The following is a 15,638-nucleotide window of genomic DNA, read 5'->3' as shown; positions in this document are numbered from 1 at the left end:
GTCAGAAAGTAGTGTCATTTCTGTTAGTGTTACTGACTTAAAGTATAAGGACAATACATTGCATACAAATATATTGAATTGTTCTTCTCATGCACAACTTTTAACACTCAGTACCATAAACTATCAAACAGTATGAAGTTATTAACAGCTTTAATAACAGTGTGTTATTAATAATCATGTGTGGTGGTGGTGTAGTGGTCTAAGCACATAACTGGTTATCTGGTAATCAGAAGGATGCAGGTTCAAGCCCCACAGCCACCACCATTGTGTCCTTGAGCAAGGCACTTAACTCCAGGTTGCTCCAGGGGGATTGTCCCTGTAATAAGTGCTCTGTAAGTCGCTTTGGATAAAAGCGTCTGCCAAATGCATAAATGTAAATATATATATATATATATATATATATATATATATATATATATATATATATATATTTACATTTACGCATATATATATATTATGACTGTTTCACAAGCAATCCATGAAATGAGCTGAAAAAAAAACGCACACAAAAGTGAAATGACTCACATTCTACATACTGTAGGAGCACTGAGGCACACATCGCTTGACAAAGATGACTAGATCATCTAGATCATGTTTACATACACTACAATTAAAAACAGCACAGATGTGGGAAAGAATGCATCCATGATATGTTTGTGCTTAAATAAAAAACAACAAGAAAAAGCAGTGTGATGCATGGCAGCGGTCAAAGAGTCTGTGTAGTTCATGTTTAGAAACATATATATATAGAAAATAATTAAAAATCATCCAGATGGGTCCCTCTTTGGTGTTCAGGAATAGTTAGCCACACAAGGCCTACTCTCTCGAATGCGCGCCAGAAGGCAGGGCCATGGGTGCGATGACGAACGTTGCGGGATGTGTAAATACAAATGAGCAATGTGTCGTGACGTCACAAAATTAGACGTTTCAGCAGGGTGGCAAGTATAAATGCTCTTTTTAGACTGAGGTGGAAGTTTTGAGTTCTGAAATTTACAGTATGTTTTTATAGTACAGTTACCTCTTTTATTTCTAAATATCCAGGAAAAATGTATTCTCCATTTCATGACCCCCTTAATGGAAGATCCTGACCCGTATCTACTTGATTTTATGCATTGCACTACTGCCACATGATTGGCAGATTAGATAATCGCATACATAGGTGTAAATGTGTTCCTAATAAAGTGCGCAGTAAATGTATGTGATAATAAATTAAAAATAAAGAAAATGGCTGGCCGTATCCATCCATCCAACTTCAACCGCTTATCCGAAGTCGGGTCACGGGGGCAGCAGCTCCAGCAGGGAGCCCCAAATTTCCCTATCCCGAGCCACATTAACCAGCTCTGACTGGGGGACCCCGAGGCATTCCCAGGACAGTGTGGAGATGTAATCTCTCCACCTAGTCCTGGGTCTTCCCCGAGGCCTCCTCCAAGCTGGACGTGCTTGAAACACTTCCCTAGGGAGGTGCCCAGGGGGCATCCTTACCAGATGCCCAAACCACCTCAACTGGCTCCTTTCGACGCAAAGGAGCAGCGGCTCTACTCCGAGCTCTTCACGGATGACTGAGCTCCTCACCCTATCTCTAAGGGAGAAGCCTGCCGCCCTTCTGAGGAAACCCATTTCGGCCGCTTGTACTCGCAACCTAGTTCTTTCCGTCATGACCCAGCCTTCATGACGTGAGGGTAGGAACTAAAATTGACCGGTAGATCAAGAGCTTTGCCTCCTGGCTCAGCTCTCTTTTCGTGACAACTGTGCGATAGGCTGGCCGTATCACAATATGTAATTCTTGTTTAATATTGCATCAATGCAATATATACGTATGTTGTTATGTAATTATAAATTATGCAGGTGGTACAAGTCTGCTAATCTTATTGGATAAGCAATATTCCAAGAGTGTTGCTATTTAGTATAACTGCACTGTGGCGCTTTATTCTTTGTTCAGTATCTCTGCTTGTCTGTGTATGTGATATTCAAGACAGGCTTCCAGAATGTGTGTTTCTCAGTTACTTGGTATGTCCTGCTTTGGGTTTGTTTAAAATTAAAATAGACTAAAACTGGCCAAATAAAAGTCTAAAATGTAAGTTTGATGATATTAATGTCTTGTTGTGACAAGAAGGAGGGCGTGGCCAGGCCTATAGGATGCACGCCTGGCCCTGAATTGTTGTAATCAGCTGGGAGGGGATAAAGATGAGCCGGAGGCGCCCGTTCGAGAGAGAGAGAGAGAGAGAGAGAGAGAGAGAGACATACGCGGCCGCTGTGTGCGCGCGTGCGTTTGTGTGTGTGTGTTTAAGTTGAATTAATTTGATTTAGGTCATTAAAAGTTTAGTTGACTGCTCAGCCGGTTCCCACCACCTCCTTGCCCATCCTTATCCGTTACCCTTGTTTATAGGACTGTAGCTTGTTACAGCATCCATTATTTTTCCCTCCAGCTACTGTGGAAGACTTGGCAGAAATGAAAAATGCACAGCATTGGTACAATTTAAGTGACATGTACATACGCTATAGTTTAAAAACGCATTCATTTGTTTACCACAGAAATTTCCTCTGCTATTAGTGTTTTCTATACTTACAAGTGGCACCTTTTGAACTGAGTCTCTCCTCTCTCCTTATCAGTGCTGGATTTCCTTAGTGAAATGAATGTTTGATTTGCATATGCTGGCTGAATTTGCATTGGAAATGACCATGCAGTGATTGCCTTGTTATCTGCCACATAGTGTCAGTTGGTATAATTTGTATGATGTCGCTCGCTCTGTTGCACAAGATCTTCAGCTTTGATTAGAGCAGTCTATGAAAAGCCTTTTTATTTGCCAGTATTGTTCTGTTTTTTACCAGCTTTGTAATAGTCAGAGAGTGATCAAATAAAAGACTCACACTGAGCTCTTAAGTGCACAAATTATGGTTTTTTAACATGCCTAATTTTGTTTTAAAGGTCTCAAACAATAGACTTACATGCATCCAAGGTCAAAATAACACTTTAATTTGCTCACAATTTAAATGGCAGCATTACCTTTTTCCCCCCAGTGTCAAAAACGACTCGTTCAATGATCTGTTCTAAGGCATTCATTCTAAACATCTATTTTCAGAGAGCCTACACTGCTCTGATTGGTCAGATGTCCCAGTCTGTTGTGATTGGTCTATCGCTTAGTGTAGTGTTTGAGGGTGGGCCAAAGCTGTTCGCGAGCTGCCAATGAAGACCAGAGGCAGGTTTTTTGTTACCAAATTACGTAGGTTAGTACAGGAAGTAAGTCTGTACAACTCTTTTCAGATGTTCAGAATTGGTTCTTTCATTTGGAAGTCAATAACTCCATATGTCGTGCACTTTCATTTTTAAACTTTGCAGACTTTTTTACGTTCACAAACAGCTATATAACACACTACATGAAAGGTAATATTTGAAAAACCATAACAAGTGCTTTTTAAAATGTAGCAATTAAATGAAAGATATATATATATATATATATATATATATATATATATATATATATATATATATTCTCTTGCACTTGTGTGTGGATGTGTCTATAGAGTGTTTATAATTTGTATTAAGGAAAAACTAAACAGTAAATTTAATTGAAATCAGTAAAAATATTTATATGTACTACTGTATACTGAAGACTTACTCACATCATCCTGTAAATTAAGAATGAAGCTGGGACACTTCAGTATATTTATATTCATGTTTAAGTGTCAGTAGATGTGAAAACTGCTGGAATGACTGTAGCTGTGTGCATGTCTGTACCTGTTTGATCACAGTGCGTCAAGTAAACACAAATGTGGTGTGCGCACACTTGTGACGGTGAAAAACAACTAGCTAAAAGCCAAGACACTCCACAAGCTGCCTCCGATGGTACAATTATGAGATGGTTAAACATTGACTAACCTCAATTCAGACATTGCCGTCTCAAGTCAGAGTTATAGAAACATAAGGAGGCATATCTTTTGTTGTCGGAAATCTCTTTGTATGACGTAACATGTTGGAACATTTGAAACTTGGAGCAGTACTGAATTTCAGGTGAAGTTCTTGTTGCCGGTGAAAGAAGCTGAATACGGCTAATTTGGAATAAACACAAACAGGTGAGATGAAACAAAAGGATTCTTTGTGTGTTCGTTTACATTAGTTTTACTACTACAAGTCAGATGAACCGACTTTACGGCCGTCAACTGCTTTGCAGCTATTCTCTTAGCTTGTTTAATTTGCATGAATGTTCTTACTTGTGTATTTAACCTAATAATTGTATATAAGATTAGAGAGATTAAAAGAGCTCAGACTCTTTGGCCTTACATGTTCTTTACTGTGGTGGTGATGTATATCTAAATGGGCTCTTTGATGCCTCGGACTCTCTCTCTGTCCTTTGTGTCGTTATTTTTCCATGATGGTTATTTCCCTCATTTTTGAGAAATATGGAAAATTGGCTCTTGTAGTGTAGTAGTCCCTAGGTGTGAATCACTGCCTGGAGGTTTTGGTTTTATATCCTGTTGTCGGCTGAGACTGGGGAATGGCGATAGGAGGGTCATCGAGCCCCCCCCCCCGATTCACTGCACTCTCTGTATGTAACGTAAAAGCCGCCTCTCTGCTAGATACATTTGATTCACAGCAGGTACTGTACTGCATACAGTCTGTCTAATTGCATGTCTGTCTTTCTCCCTCTATCTCAATGGCTGAGCATGGATTTTGCTTTATGGTCTCTATCTTTCTTCCTCCCCCTCATCGGTTCTTCTTCTCTCTTTTATTTTATCTCTGCTTCTGTGGGCCAGGTCATTAAAATTATTCTTTTATCCAGTCTTGAAATATTTTCCATTCATTTTGGGGGGGACTTTTTAATCTCTTCCTCAAACACAGATTCCTCTCCATCATACAGAATACTGTACACACAATTTTTCAGTCATGATAAATCCTTATCTGTTAATCAAATTTTTTTTTTAGATTTAGGACTGGTTAAAAAAAAGTGGGCCATAATAAATAATGATTGAAAGGCAAGCCTGTTCATGCATCCACTCTTTTCACTTTCTGATGACTTCTTCCATAAGAAAGGGAAGGTGAGGGTATTCTGGTTGTTCACGATTTTAAAACTCTGATAGTTTTTATTAAAGAAAGTAATCACTTTAAATGAGCACTAGTTGACTCATTTTCTTACTGTCAAATACTGAAATGTTTGTCAGTTATGTTCTCCAAAGTCAGATTGTTCATATGTCAGCATTTAGTAAGTAATGTAGAATACAATACACTAGAAGTTTCTCATTTCTTTCTCTCTAGTCATATAATCATGCTGTTTTTATGAAGTCACATTTGATTGCGTGTAACTTAAATTGCAGTGACAGGTCACACCATAATTCTATTTAAAGTATCTGCCTGGCATAAGACATTTCTGTCCTATGGCTACACAACAATTAATTAAAAGCTCTTTTATTTGTGAAATGGAAAAGGCTATGCATTATTCATTCATATATGCACCCGTGGCTGATGTGTAAGCACATTATCTTTTGTTTGATCACTGTTACCTGTGCACAATTGTGGGATTAAACTGAGAATTTCATCTTAATTTCATTAACTGTTTGATCTGATAAACACCTCAGGAATGTTTTTAGACAAAAAAAAGAGAAGATAATGTTTATCTATGTGGCATACTAAAGCACTGAGGTTTAGAAGCAAATGTTCTGATTGATATTTGTGAGCTTCCTACTTTTAGTTGCAAATGTGCTGTGAAAGACTTTTGGCAGAGGAGATGTTTTTTACTCTGTATGAATGCGGAAGAATATCTTCACTTCACTTAATTAAAGCTTAAAGTCGGCATGAAATAGAAGTTGCAACTGACTGACTTATTGTGACGTAGTTCCAAGTAAAACGGCTTATTTAACTAGAAAAAATGTAGGGTAGGGACTTGATTTTATCCATCGGTTGTTGATTGGATTGTGAAAAGTGGGCGTTGCATACCGGAGTGTAGGCAGATCTAAATGCAAGTTTGCAGTCGACACAAACACAGACCCCTTTCATCGTGCTGCTCGCTTAAAACGAGAAACAAGTAAGTAAAAGATCACAATAATTCAACGTTTTGAATCAAAGTACACAAAAAAATACAGGGGATAGGTGGGGGGGAACGTACATCCTAAGCTGGGTTGGGACGGTAACTTTTGAAATGTGTTCCACTACAGATTACAGAATACATGTTGTAATATGTATTTTGTAATGTATTCCATTAGATTAATCAAGGTCAGTAACATATTCTAAATACTTTGGATTACTTCTTCAGCACTGGTAGATTTTTCACTTCTCTGTTTCACAGGCCACTTTTCACGTTCCATGTCACGTTTTCTGTCAGTACTGTCACGTTCCTGTGTTGTCCGCCCCGTGTTTCACTGTCTGTGTAATAAATTACATTTCCCATGGTTCCCGCCCCTCATCACCACTGCCGCTGCGTTATTGTCTGTACATGAATATCGTTTGTTATCTTCCTGTGTCGCTGTATTTAACCCCGTTTGTTTCTCCATTCCCCTGTCGGTCTGTGATGTATGTGGACGCCTGTTACCCGTGCTCTCTGCCTTGGTTTATTCCCCGGTTACCCCTTCTGTAAGCCTTCGTGTTTTGTTAACCCTTTGTATGCCTTCCGTGTTTTGTTTTACCTTTTCCCATCGTGGATGTTTCCTTTGTTCGTGTTTTTTCGTGTTGCCTTTTTATTTAATATAACATCTCTGCAAGTAGATCCTCGTCCCGTGTTTGCCTACACCGTCATTCGTGACAGAAAGACTGACCACAAATGGATCTAGCAGCAGTTTTCACCGAACTGGCCCAGGTAAATCTGACCATTCTCGAGTACTCACGACTCTTCTCCACCTTCGCCATCCACACCGGGTTCGACGATGCCTCCCTGAAGACCATCTACTGGGTTGGGTTACCATCATCCCAGTGGAGGGAAGTGCCAGAACCCGGAGAGCACACGTGGAGGGAGTACATGAGTCTCGTTCTGAGGGAACTCGCGGCCGAGGAACCACCCCTCTTGATTCCGGCTTTCGAGCCTGAGCCCATGCCTGCCCTGATCGATGAGCCAGCGCTGCCAACTTCGTCCACCCGGAGAAGGAGGAGAAGAAAATCTTCCAGCTCACGCCGGCCACGATCAGCGAGCCAGCGCCCACGCCTGCCACAGTCAGCGAGCCAGTGCCCACGCCTGCCACGGTCAGCGAGCCTGAACCCACGCCAGCCCCGGCCAGCGATCCAGCGTTGCCAGCCTCGACCGTCCCAGAACCAGCACCTGTAGCCTCGACCCTCCCAGAGCCAGCGACTGTAGCCTCGACCGTCCCTGAGCCAGCGCCTGTAGCCTCGACCGTCCCTGAGCCAGCGCCTGTAGCCTCGACCGTCCCTGAGCCAGCGCCTGTAACCTCGACCGTCCAAGAGCCAGCGCCAGTAGCCATGACCGTCCAAGAGCCAGCGCCAGTAGCCATGACCGTCCACGAGCCAGCGCCAATAGCCATGACCGTCCCAGAGCCAGCGCCTCCCGAGCCTCCCAGGGCTCCGCCTCTCCAGTCTCTCGAGTCTTCCAGGGCTCCTCCTCCCGAGCCTCCCAGGGCTCCGCCCCTCAAGTCACTCGAGTCTTCCAGGGCTCCGCCCCTCGAGCCTTCCAGGGCTCTGCCTCTCAAGCCTCCCGAGCCTTTCAGGGCTCTGTCTCTCAAGTCTCTCGAGCCTTCCAGGGCTCCGCGCCTCTCAAGCCTCTCGAGCCTCTCGAGCCTTCCAGGGCTCCGCCTCTCAAGCCTCCCGAGCCTTCCAGGGCTCTGCCTCTTAAGCCTCTCGCCTTCCAGGGCTCCGCCTCTCGAGTCTTCCAGGGCTCCTCCTCCCGAGCCTCCCAGGGCTCCACACCTCAAGTCACTCGTGTCTTACAGGGCTCCGCCTCTCGAGTCTCTCAAGCCTTCCAGAGCTCCGCCTCTCGAGCCTTCCAGGGCTCCGCCTCTCGAACCTGCCAGGGCTCCACCTCTCGAGCCTCCCAGGGCAACGCCCCTCAAGTCACTCGAGTCTTCCAGGGCTCCTCCTCCCGAGCCTCCCAGGGCTCCACCCCTCAAGTCACTCGAGTCTTACAGGGCTCCGCCTCTCGAGTCTCTCAAGCCTTCCAGAGCTCCGCCTCTCAAGCCTCTCAAGCCTTCCAGAGCTCCGCCTCTCAAGCCTCTCGAGCCTTCCAGGGCTCCGCCTCTCGAACCTGCCAGGGCTCCGCCTCTCGAGCCTCCCAGGGCTCCGCCCCTCAAGTCACTTGAGTCTTCCAGGGCTCCGCCCCTCAAGCCTCTCGAGCCTCTCAGGGCTCCGCCTCTCAAGCCTTCCTGGGCTCCGCCCCTCAAGTCACTCTAGTCTTCCAGGGCTCTGCCCCTCAAGTCACTCGAGTCTTCCAGGGCTCCGTCTCTCAAGCCTCTCGAGCCTTCCTGGGCTCTGCCTCTCAAGCTTCTCGAGCCTTCCAGGGCTTCGCCTCTCGAGCCTTCCTGGGCTCCGCCTCTCAAGCTTCTCGAGCCTTCCAGGGCTTCGCCTCTCGAGCCTTCCAGGGCTCCGCCTCTCGAGCCACCCAGGACTCCGCCTCTCGAGCCTTCTAGGGCTCTGCCTCTCAAGCTCCTCGAGCCACCCAGGGCTCCGCCTCTCGAGCCGTCCAGGGCTCCGCCTCCCGAGCCTCCTATGGCTCCGCCTCCCGAGCCTTCTACGGCTCTACTCCCAGAGACTCCAGAGCTTTCTAGGGCTCCGCCTCTCGAGCATCCTACAGCTCCGCCTCCCGAGCCTCCTACGGCTCTGCTCCCAGAGACTCCAGAGCCTTCTAGGGCTCCGCCTCTAGAACATCCTACGGCTCCACCTCCCGAGCCTCCTACGGCTCTGTCCCCAGAGACTCCAGAGCCTACCCATTCTTCGCCTCGGAAACCTCCCACGGCGCTACCTCCCTCGGCTCCGCCTCCAGAGCCTTCCAGGTCTCCGCCCCTAAAGCCTCCTATGGCGCCACCTTCCTCGGCTCTGCCTCCTGAGCCTTCCTCGGCACCACATCCTGAGCCTTCCTCGGCTCCGCCTCCTGGGCCGGTCTCCGGGGCCTCCCTCGGCTCCCTCTCCTGAGCCTCCCTTGGCTCCACCTCCAGAGCCTTCCAGGCCTCTGCCTCTAGAGCTGCCTACGGCGCCACCGCCCTCGGCTCTACCTCGTGAGCCTCCCTCGACTCCGCCTCCTGAGCCCCCAGAGCTTTCCGTGGTTCCACCTCCCTTGGCTCCGCCTCCTGGGTCTCTCTCAGCTCCGCCTCCTGGGCCTCCTGAGCCATCCTCGGCTCTGCCTTCCTCAGCTCCGCCTCCTGAGCCTCCAGAGCCTCCCTCAGCTCCGCCTCCTGAGCTTCCAGAGCCTCCCTCAGCTCCGCCTCCAGAGCCTCCAGAGCCTCCCTCAGCTCCGCCTCCATAGCCTCTCTCAGCTTCGTCTCCAGAGCCCCTCTCAGCTCCGCCTCCGGGACCTGTCCCGGTCCTGAGGCCGCCTCCCAGGCCTCCTTGACCTGTCCCTGTCCGATGGCCACTCCCAGGCCTCCTAGACCTGTCCCTGTCCTGTGGCCGCCTCCCAGGCCTCCTAGACCTGTCCCTGTCTTGTGGCCGCCTCCCAGGCCTCCTAGACCTGTCCCTGTCTTGTGGCCGCCTCCCAGGCCTCCTGAACGTGTCCCTGCCCCTTGGACTGCCCTCTTGCCCTCTGTGCCCCCCGGACTTCCTGTCTGCCCAGTGTGCTCCCCTTGGACTGCCCTCTTGCCCTCTGTGCTCCCCGGACTTCCTGTCTGCCCTGTGTGCTCCCCTTGGACTGCCCTCTTGCCCTCTGTGCTCCCCGGACTTCCTGTCTGCCCTGTGTGCTCCCCTTGGACTGCCTCCTTGCCCTTGTGCCTCCTTGATTTGTCTCTGTGTCCCTTGTGCCTCCTTAGTCTGTCTTTGTGTCCCTTGTGCCCCCTTTGGTCTGTCTGTTCTCCCCCGCATCTAGCCCCCCTCTCCTGGAACTTTTGTTTGTTTTTTCTATTTTTTTGTTGTTGATTAGGACCGTCTGGAATCCGGTCCTTTTGAGGGGGGATTATGTCACGTTCCTGCATTGTCTGCCCCATGTTTTCTGTTTCACATGCCACTTTTCACGTTCCATGTCACGTTTTCCTTGTTGTCCGCCCCGTGTTTCACTGTCTGTGTAATAAACTACATTTCCCATGGTTCCCGGCCCTCATCACCACTGCCACAGCGCTATTGTCTGCACCTGAATATCGTTTGTTATCTTCCTGTGTCGCTGTATTTAACCCCGTTTGTTTATCCATTCCCCTGTCGGTCTGTGATGTATGTGGACGCCTGTTACCCGTGCTCTCTGTCTTGGTTTATTCCCCGCTTACCCCTTCTGTAAGCCTTCCGTATTTTGTTAACACTTTGTATGCCTTCCGTGTTTTGTTTTACCTTTTCCCATCGTGGATGTTTCCTTTGTTCGTGTTTTTTCGTGTTGCCTTTTTATTTAATAAAACATCACTGCAAGTAGATCCTCGTCCCACGTCTGCCTTCACCGTCATCCGTGACAAGTACAGTAAGACACATGTTAAAAATACATTATCTGATAAACCTAAAATATCTTATGTAGTGTTAAATCAAATTGATCTTGTTTTATCAAATTTTATAAATTTTTACATGAAAAAAATAACAATTATTATCAAGAATATGATTAATATCAAAGGACTTACTAGAAAAAAGAAATCATGATCTAGCATGAATTTTCTTGATAAAAAAATATGATCGTGTCTGGCAACATGTGTAAGTAAAATGAAATAGCATTTTAGCTTAACATAAAGCTGACAATTTACACAAGGTTTATTTATATTTCTTCTGCTCCAAACTTACTTCAAACTTACTTCTCTGTCTGCTCGTATGAATGTAACACATCATAAGAAAGTGTTTCACTGCTGTTCAAATGCACTTTGGATCACATCATTTATATGTATAAATGTTTTCCATCTGAAAGGACTAAATATTAAATTAAACAAATGCCAATAAAATGCAAAATAATCTCTTCAGTAATCAAAATACTTTTTGAATGTAACTGTATTCTAATTACCAATTATTTAAATTGTAACTTTAGTGGAATACAGTTACTTATATTTTGTATTTTAAATACTTAATCCCGTTACTCCCCAACCCTGATCCCAAGATATCTGCTTTTAAAAATATTGATAAACTCCATAGGCATCCGAGTCACGTTGTATTCAGTAGTGATCACCTCAGCAATTAAGGCGTAAAATGTCTTGAACACAACTGCAATTTCGCCGTTATTCCTCCTTATTCAAAATGTAAATTCAAGCCAGCTGGCCCATGGAAAAAACTGCCGAAAATACACATTTTTAATCTTTGCATTAGCTGACTTCAAGTTTGTTTACAAGACTCTTGAAGGGGTGGGGTTAAAACTGACTACCACTTGTATATGTCATCAGAGAAGAGTCAGTCATTGCACTGCAAGAGCAAGTTATGAGGTCAAAGAAAATTATAAAATTGCAAAAATGCATGGATGAATCCTTCTCAAAAAGAACAGTAACATGCATTAATAAAATTATTTAAAATTCATGCCAACATTAAGGAATTTATGAACAGTGTGTAACATTGAAAAATGGTAGCCAGGATTACATTGCATTTCCAGGGCTTAGAATGACCCTGGGTTAACAATTTCAAATGTAAAAAGCCCCTTATAACATGTTCATATGACAAGTGAATGTAGAGTGATATAAAAATAAAGACCTCAGTACTGTAACTCCAGGTTTTCCTTAAATTCATTCAGATGCTCTGCCTTCGCCATTCTAAAAAGATTCTGCCATCTAGTAATTTAATTGGAAAGAGATTATACTGTGCTTTGTTTCTTTAATACAGTGTTAACAGAATAAATGTATCCTTTAACCTTAAGCATTCATGTATTTCTAGACTCAACGGGCCAGCCGGTCTGTAGCCAGTGCAAACCAGAGTACCAGGGTCCTAACTGTGAGCAGTGTAGTGATGGCTTCTACAATGCCGACAGCATCTGCCTTCCCTGTAACTGCAGCGGAAACGCGAACCCCAGCACATCCCCTCAGATCTGTCACCCGGACACGGGCCACTGCCTGAGCTGCATCAACAACACTACGGGCTTGCACTGTGAGCACTGCGCAGAGGGTTTTACAGGGGACGCGCTCACAAGAAACTGCACTCCTGAAGGTGAGAGCCAAAGCAGGACAGGAAATGAGCTTAGGGTCATACGTATTAATATGAAGAATATGGGGGGACTTTTAAAGGGACTTTAGTACAAAATTAGATTAAACAAGATTTAATCTAAGACATTAGATTCAATTTTGCCCTCTATGGACCATTTCAAGGACGTCAACAATAACAAAGGAATTAGAACGGTTGCTGTGCATGTCTGATCTTGAAGCATTTCTGTTAGCAGCATTTTAATAACACAGAACTGTTTACGTTATTAACGTTAAACACATAAAATGTCCCTAACTTCCCTAAACCGACGAATAGTCCTTGAAATTATCTATATCTTACAAATGCGTCACTTCCCTAAACCGACGAATTGTCCTTGAAATTATCTATATCTTACAAATGCTTCACTTCCCTAAACCGACGAATAGTCCTTGAAATGGTCTATATCTTGCATGCAAAAAGATGTTAACCTCTTCCCAATCCTGTAAAATTAGCCTAAAACGCCTAATCAAGGCATACCCAAAGTAAATTTAAAGCTGTTCTTGAACCGTTTGGAGTACATGCATGGTTTTGGTCACATTTGAAAGGGGACATTTGAAGTTTTTTCTCCAGCAGTCAGAATTACTGTAAGTGCTACTGATTTTGAGTAATAGAAGTTTGAACACAATGAAATAGAATTTTCTTTTTCCGCCTGAAATTTTTTTTTGCATACAGATGCCTGCAGATGACTATAACTTGTAGCTATTAGCTTGAGAACACAATGGGATCACAGCATGAATCCTTACCTAGTCCAGGTTCAAATGTTATAACAATATCATAAAAAAATGAATATTTTACACATGTTTTTCTAAGGGTACACCCAGGCGTTTTACAAAAGTGCCTTTTGGATACTCCAAAAGGTCACTTTGGAAACCTAGGACAAAAAGGCTGCAACTTTTGAACGCTTCAACGTACAGTCATAATTTTGGGCTCTAATGAAAGATGACACTTAGAGCTATCATATTCCATCCAGATCCACTATTAGTTTTGCTGACACAGAGTAACTGATGCATAAACACATTAGAGTGCCTTTTCCCTTCTTGAAACTAAATGTTGTGCATATAAAAGAGTCAAAACTAGTGCTATGGTGGACAATTTGTTTATATAAAAAATACACAACAAACTATTTACATTAATTTTTACATAAAGTATTTACAAACCATTATAAAATTGTACATGTTTCTAGCAACATGCCAGTCATTGTAGCAGTCACATTTGTGTACAAAGCACATAGGCACAACACAGGAGAGTACTTCACTGGTGTCTTTGCATGACACTGCCTGCACTTCAGACGACCAGCGGTGCAAGATTTGGTGATGTGCAACAGCCTGTGATGTGCTCTTCATGGAGCAGGAGATACGGGTCTGGCTGTGGATTGAGACCCCAACTCTGCCATGCTCCTCAGCAAGGGTCTCTCTGAAAGCCCTCCTCTCTTGATGAGGTGCTGTCCTGCTGCTCCACTTTATGTGGCCGCTTGCTGAGTGGGGATAATAAATAAATGTAATTTACAAAGCTAGACACAACTTCTCCATCTTTTCTGTATTCTATATATATATATATATATATATATATATATATATATATATATATATTAGTTTTTCTTTTCGAGTGTGTAAAAATGTATTATTGTATGTATATTTACTGTAAATACTGTATACTTTGCCAATGTACTATGGAACAAAGAGATGGGCCTACACCTCCCCCATGAATTCAGCACTGTAACAAATAGATGGCCCTACACCTCCCCACCTCCCCGCATTGTAACAAATAGACTCTCAAACACAACATATATTCTTATTTTCAACTTATATTTATTGATTTATTTACTATATATATATATATATATATATATATATATATATATATATATATATATATATATATATATATATTTTACAGTAAATATACAAAACATCTATATAGCATGTCAATAGATCTGAAACAAACAATGAACTAAAAACACGCACAAACGGTTCAAACACTCACTGAGGAAACACAGGACAAAGGGTAATTACAAAATGTGTATTCATTATTCAAACTAAAGCTTATTTATGCGGAATATACAGTAATATATGTTATAAACACAAGAAAACACTTACTTGTCCAGAGCCGTGTCTCATCTCTCCATCTGCCTCTGAATCATCTGTATTGTTTTCAGAAATTTCATCTCCAAACTCAGAATTTTGACAATGAATGCCTTCTTATATCACATCCTGGGGTGAAAATCCTGTTTTTCGCGTCCGTTTCACCATATTTAAATCGCCAAATGTGTAAACCGTTCCAAAGCAGCTCTGCATGCATTTACGCACGGAGGCGCACAGCAGGGGTAAACTCGAGGAAACTTTGCGCACAGGAATAACAGAGCCGTCATCTAATAGTTCCACTAAAGCCGCATATCACTGTTTTCAGAATTTCATTGGCTATACGATGCGTCAGTCATTTCCACTCTTCAATGTAATTGGTTTGATCAGTAAACAAAGGAAAGTGGGTATGCCCTTACACTCGACACAGATGGTGGTTGGGTATTGAAGGCTGTGGACAGGACATGGAAGCTCCTATTGGGTCAAATGAGGTGTCAATCGAAAGGCCAGAGTGCGTGCTTCCATTTTGATACCGGATATAGGAAATGTTTACATCTGAACTGAAGTTATTACCGGTAATATGTGAAAGATTAGGCACAGCTGCCAGGTGCTTTGAAATGATGCAACAAGAGTCTGTGGATATTTATTGATGTAATACTGTGATTTGGACTAAACATTTTACTTGATTTGATCATTTGGACATTTGACAATGAAACAACACCGTTTTTGTCGGGAAGTTATGGCTCAGTGTACAACTATGAGGCATCATAGGTGAGTTGCCTAAATTTTGTTATTGGTTGTTTATATGTTGGTGGTCTGACAAAGATATAGATTGTACCTGCTGTTGTGATTGTATCTTAAAATGGTTTATATCAATAGAAAATCAAGAAATGTAGCTTTCCAAAGATATGTGGCATGTGTACCAATGTAACACACAGCTGTTTTGTTTATCGCATACTTTTATTTTGTACATTTAAGGGCCCGTCCGCGGGCCTAGATTTCCATGGTGTTAAAGGGATATTTCATCCAAAAAGGAAAATTCTGTCATCATTTACTCAACCAAACCCATTTGACTTTCTTTCTTATGCGTGACTTAAAAGAGATGTTTTAATGAATATTGTGGTGCATCTTTTCAATAGAATTACACAAACCAGGATAGCTCTTCACTTTAAACCTTAAAAAAGGACCCAAAAGTATAATAAACCTAATCATGAACGTGCAACGGATGTAGAGATTTTCACTGAAAAAAAAAAAAATGTCATCATGAAATGTCTTCAGAAGCCATGGAATATGATGCATAAATTGCATGGACTTCTTGTATGATACTTACAGCCCTGTTTAAAGCTTCTTTTTTT

At 43.5% G+C, this 15,638-nt stretch overlaps 1 protein-coding gene across 1 annotated transcript in view; it reads left to right on the top strand.

Moving 5' to 3' along the window:
- LOC127632615 (multiple epidermal growth factor-like domains protein 9) overlaps window positions 1-15,638 on the top strand; it is a 157,592-nt gene that overhangs the window by 134,040 nt on the left and 7,914 nt on the right. Inside the window, exon 5 of the mRNA XM_052111315.1 lies at window positions 11,903-12,172. Within this exon, the coding sequence (XP_051967275.1) occupies window positions 11,903-12,172 (270 nt within the window). The remainder of the gene's footprint in view (window positions 1-11,902; window positions 12,173-15,638) is intronic.

The sequence above is a fragment of the Xyrauchen texanus genome, chromosome 3 (genome assembly GCF_025860055.1).
Source record: "Xyrauchen texanus isolate HMW12.3.18 chromosome 3, RBS_HiC_50CHRs, whole genome shotgun sequence".
Lineage (NCBI taxonomy): Eukaryota > Metazoa > Chordata > Actinopteri > Cypriniformes > Catostomidae > Xyrauchen > Xyrauchen texanus.
Note: the sequence above shows the minus strand (reverse complement) of the source record. Positions and strands in the feature narration are given on the sequence as shown.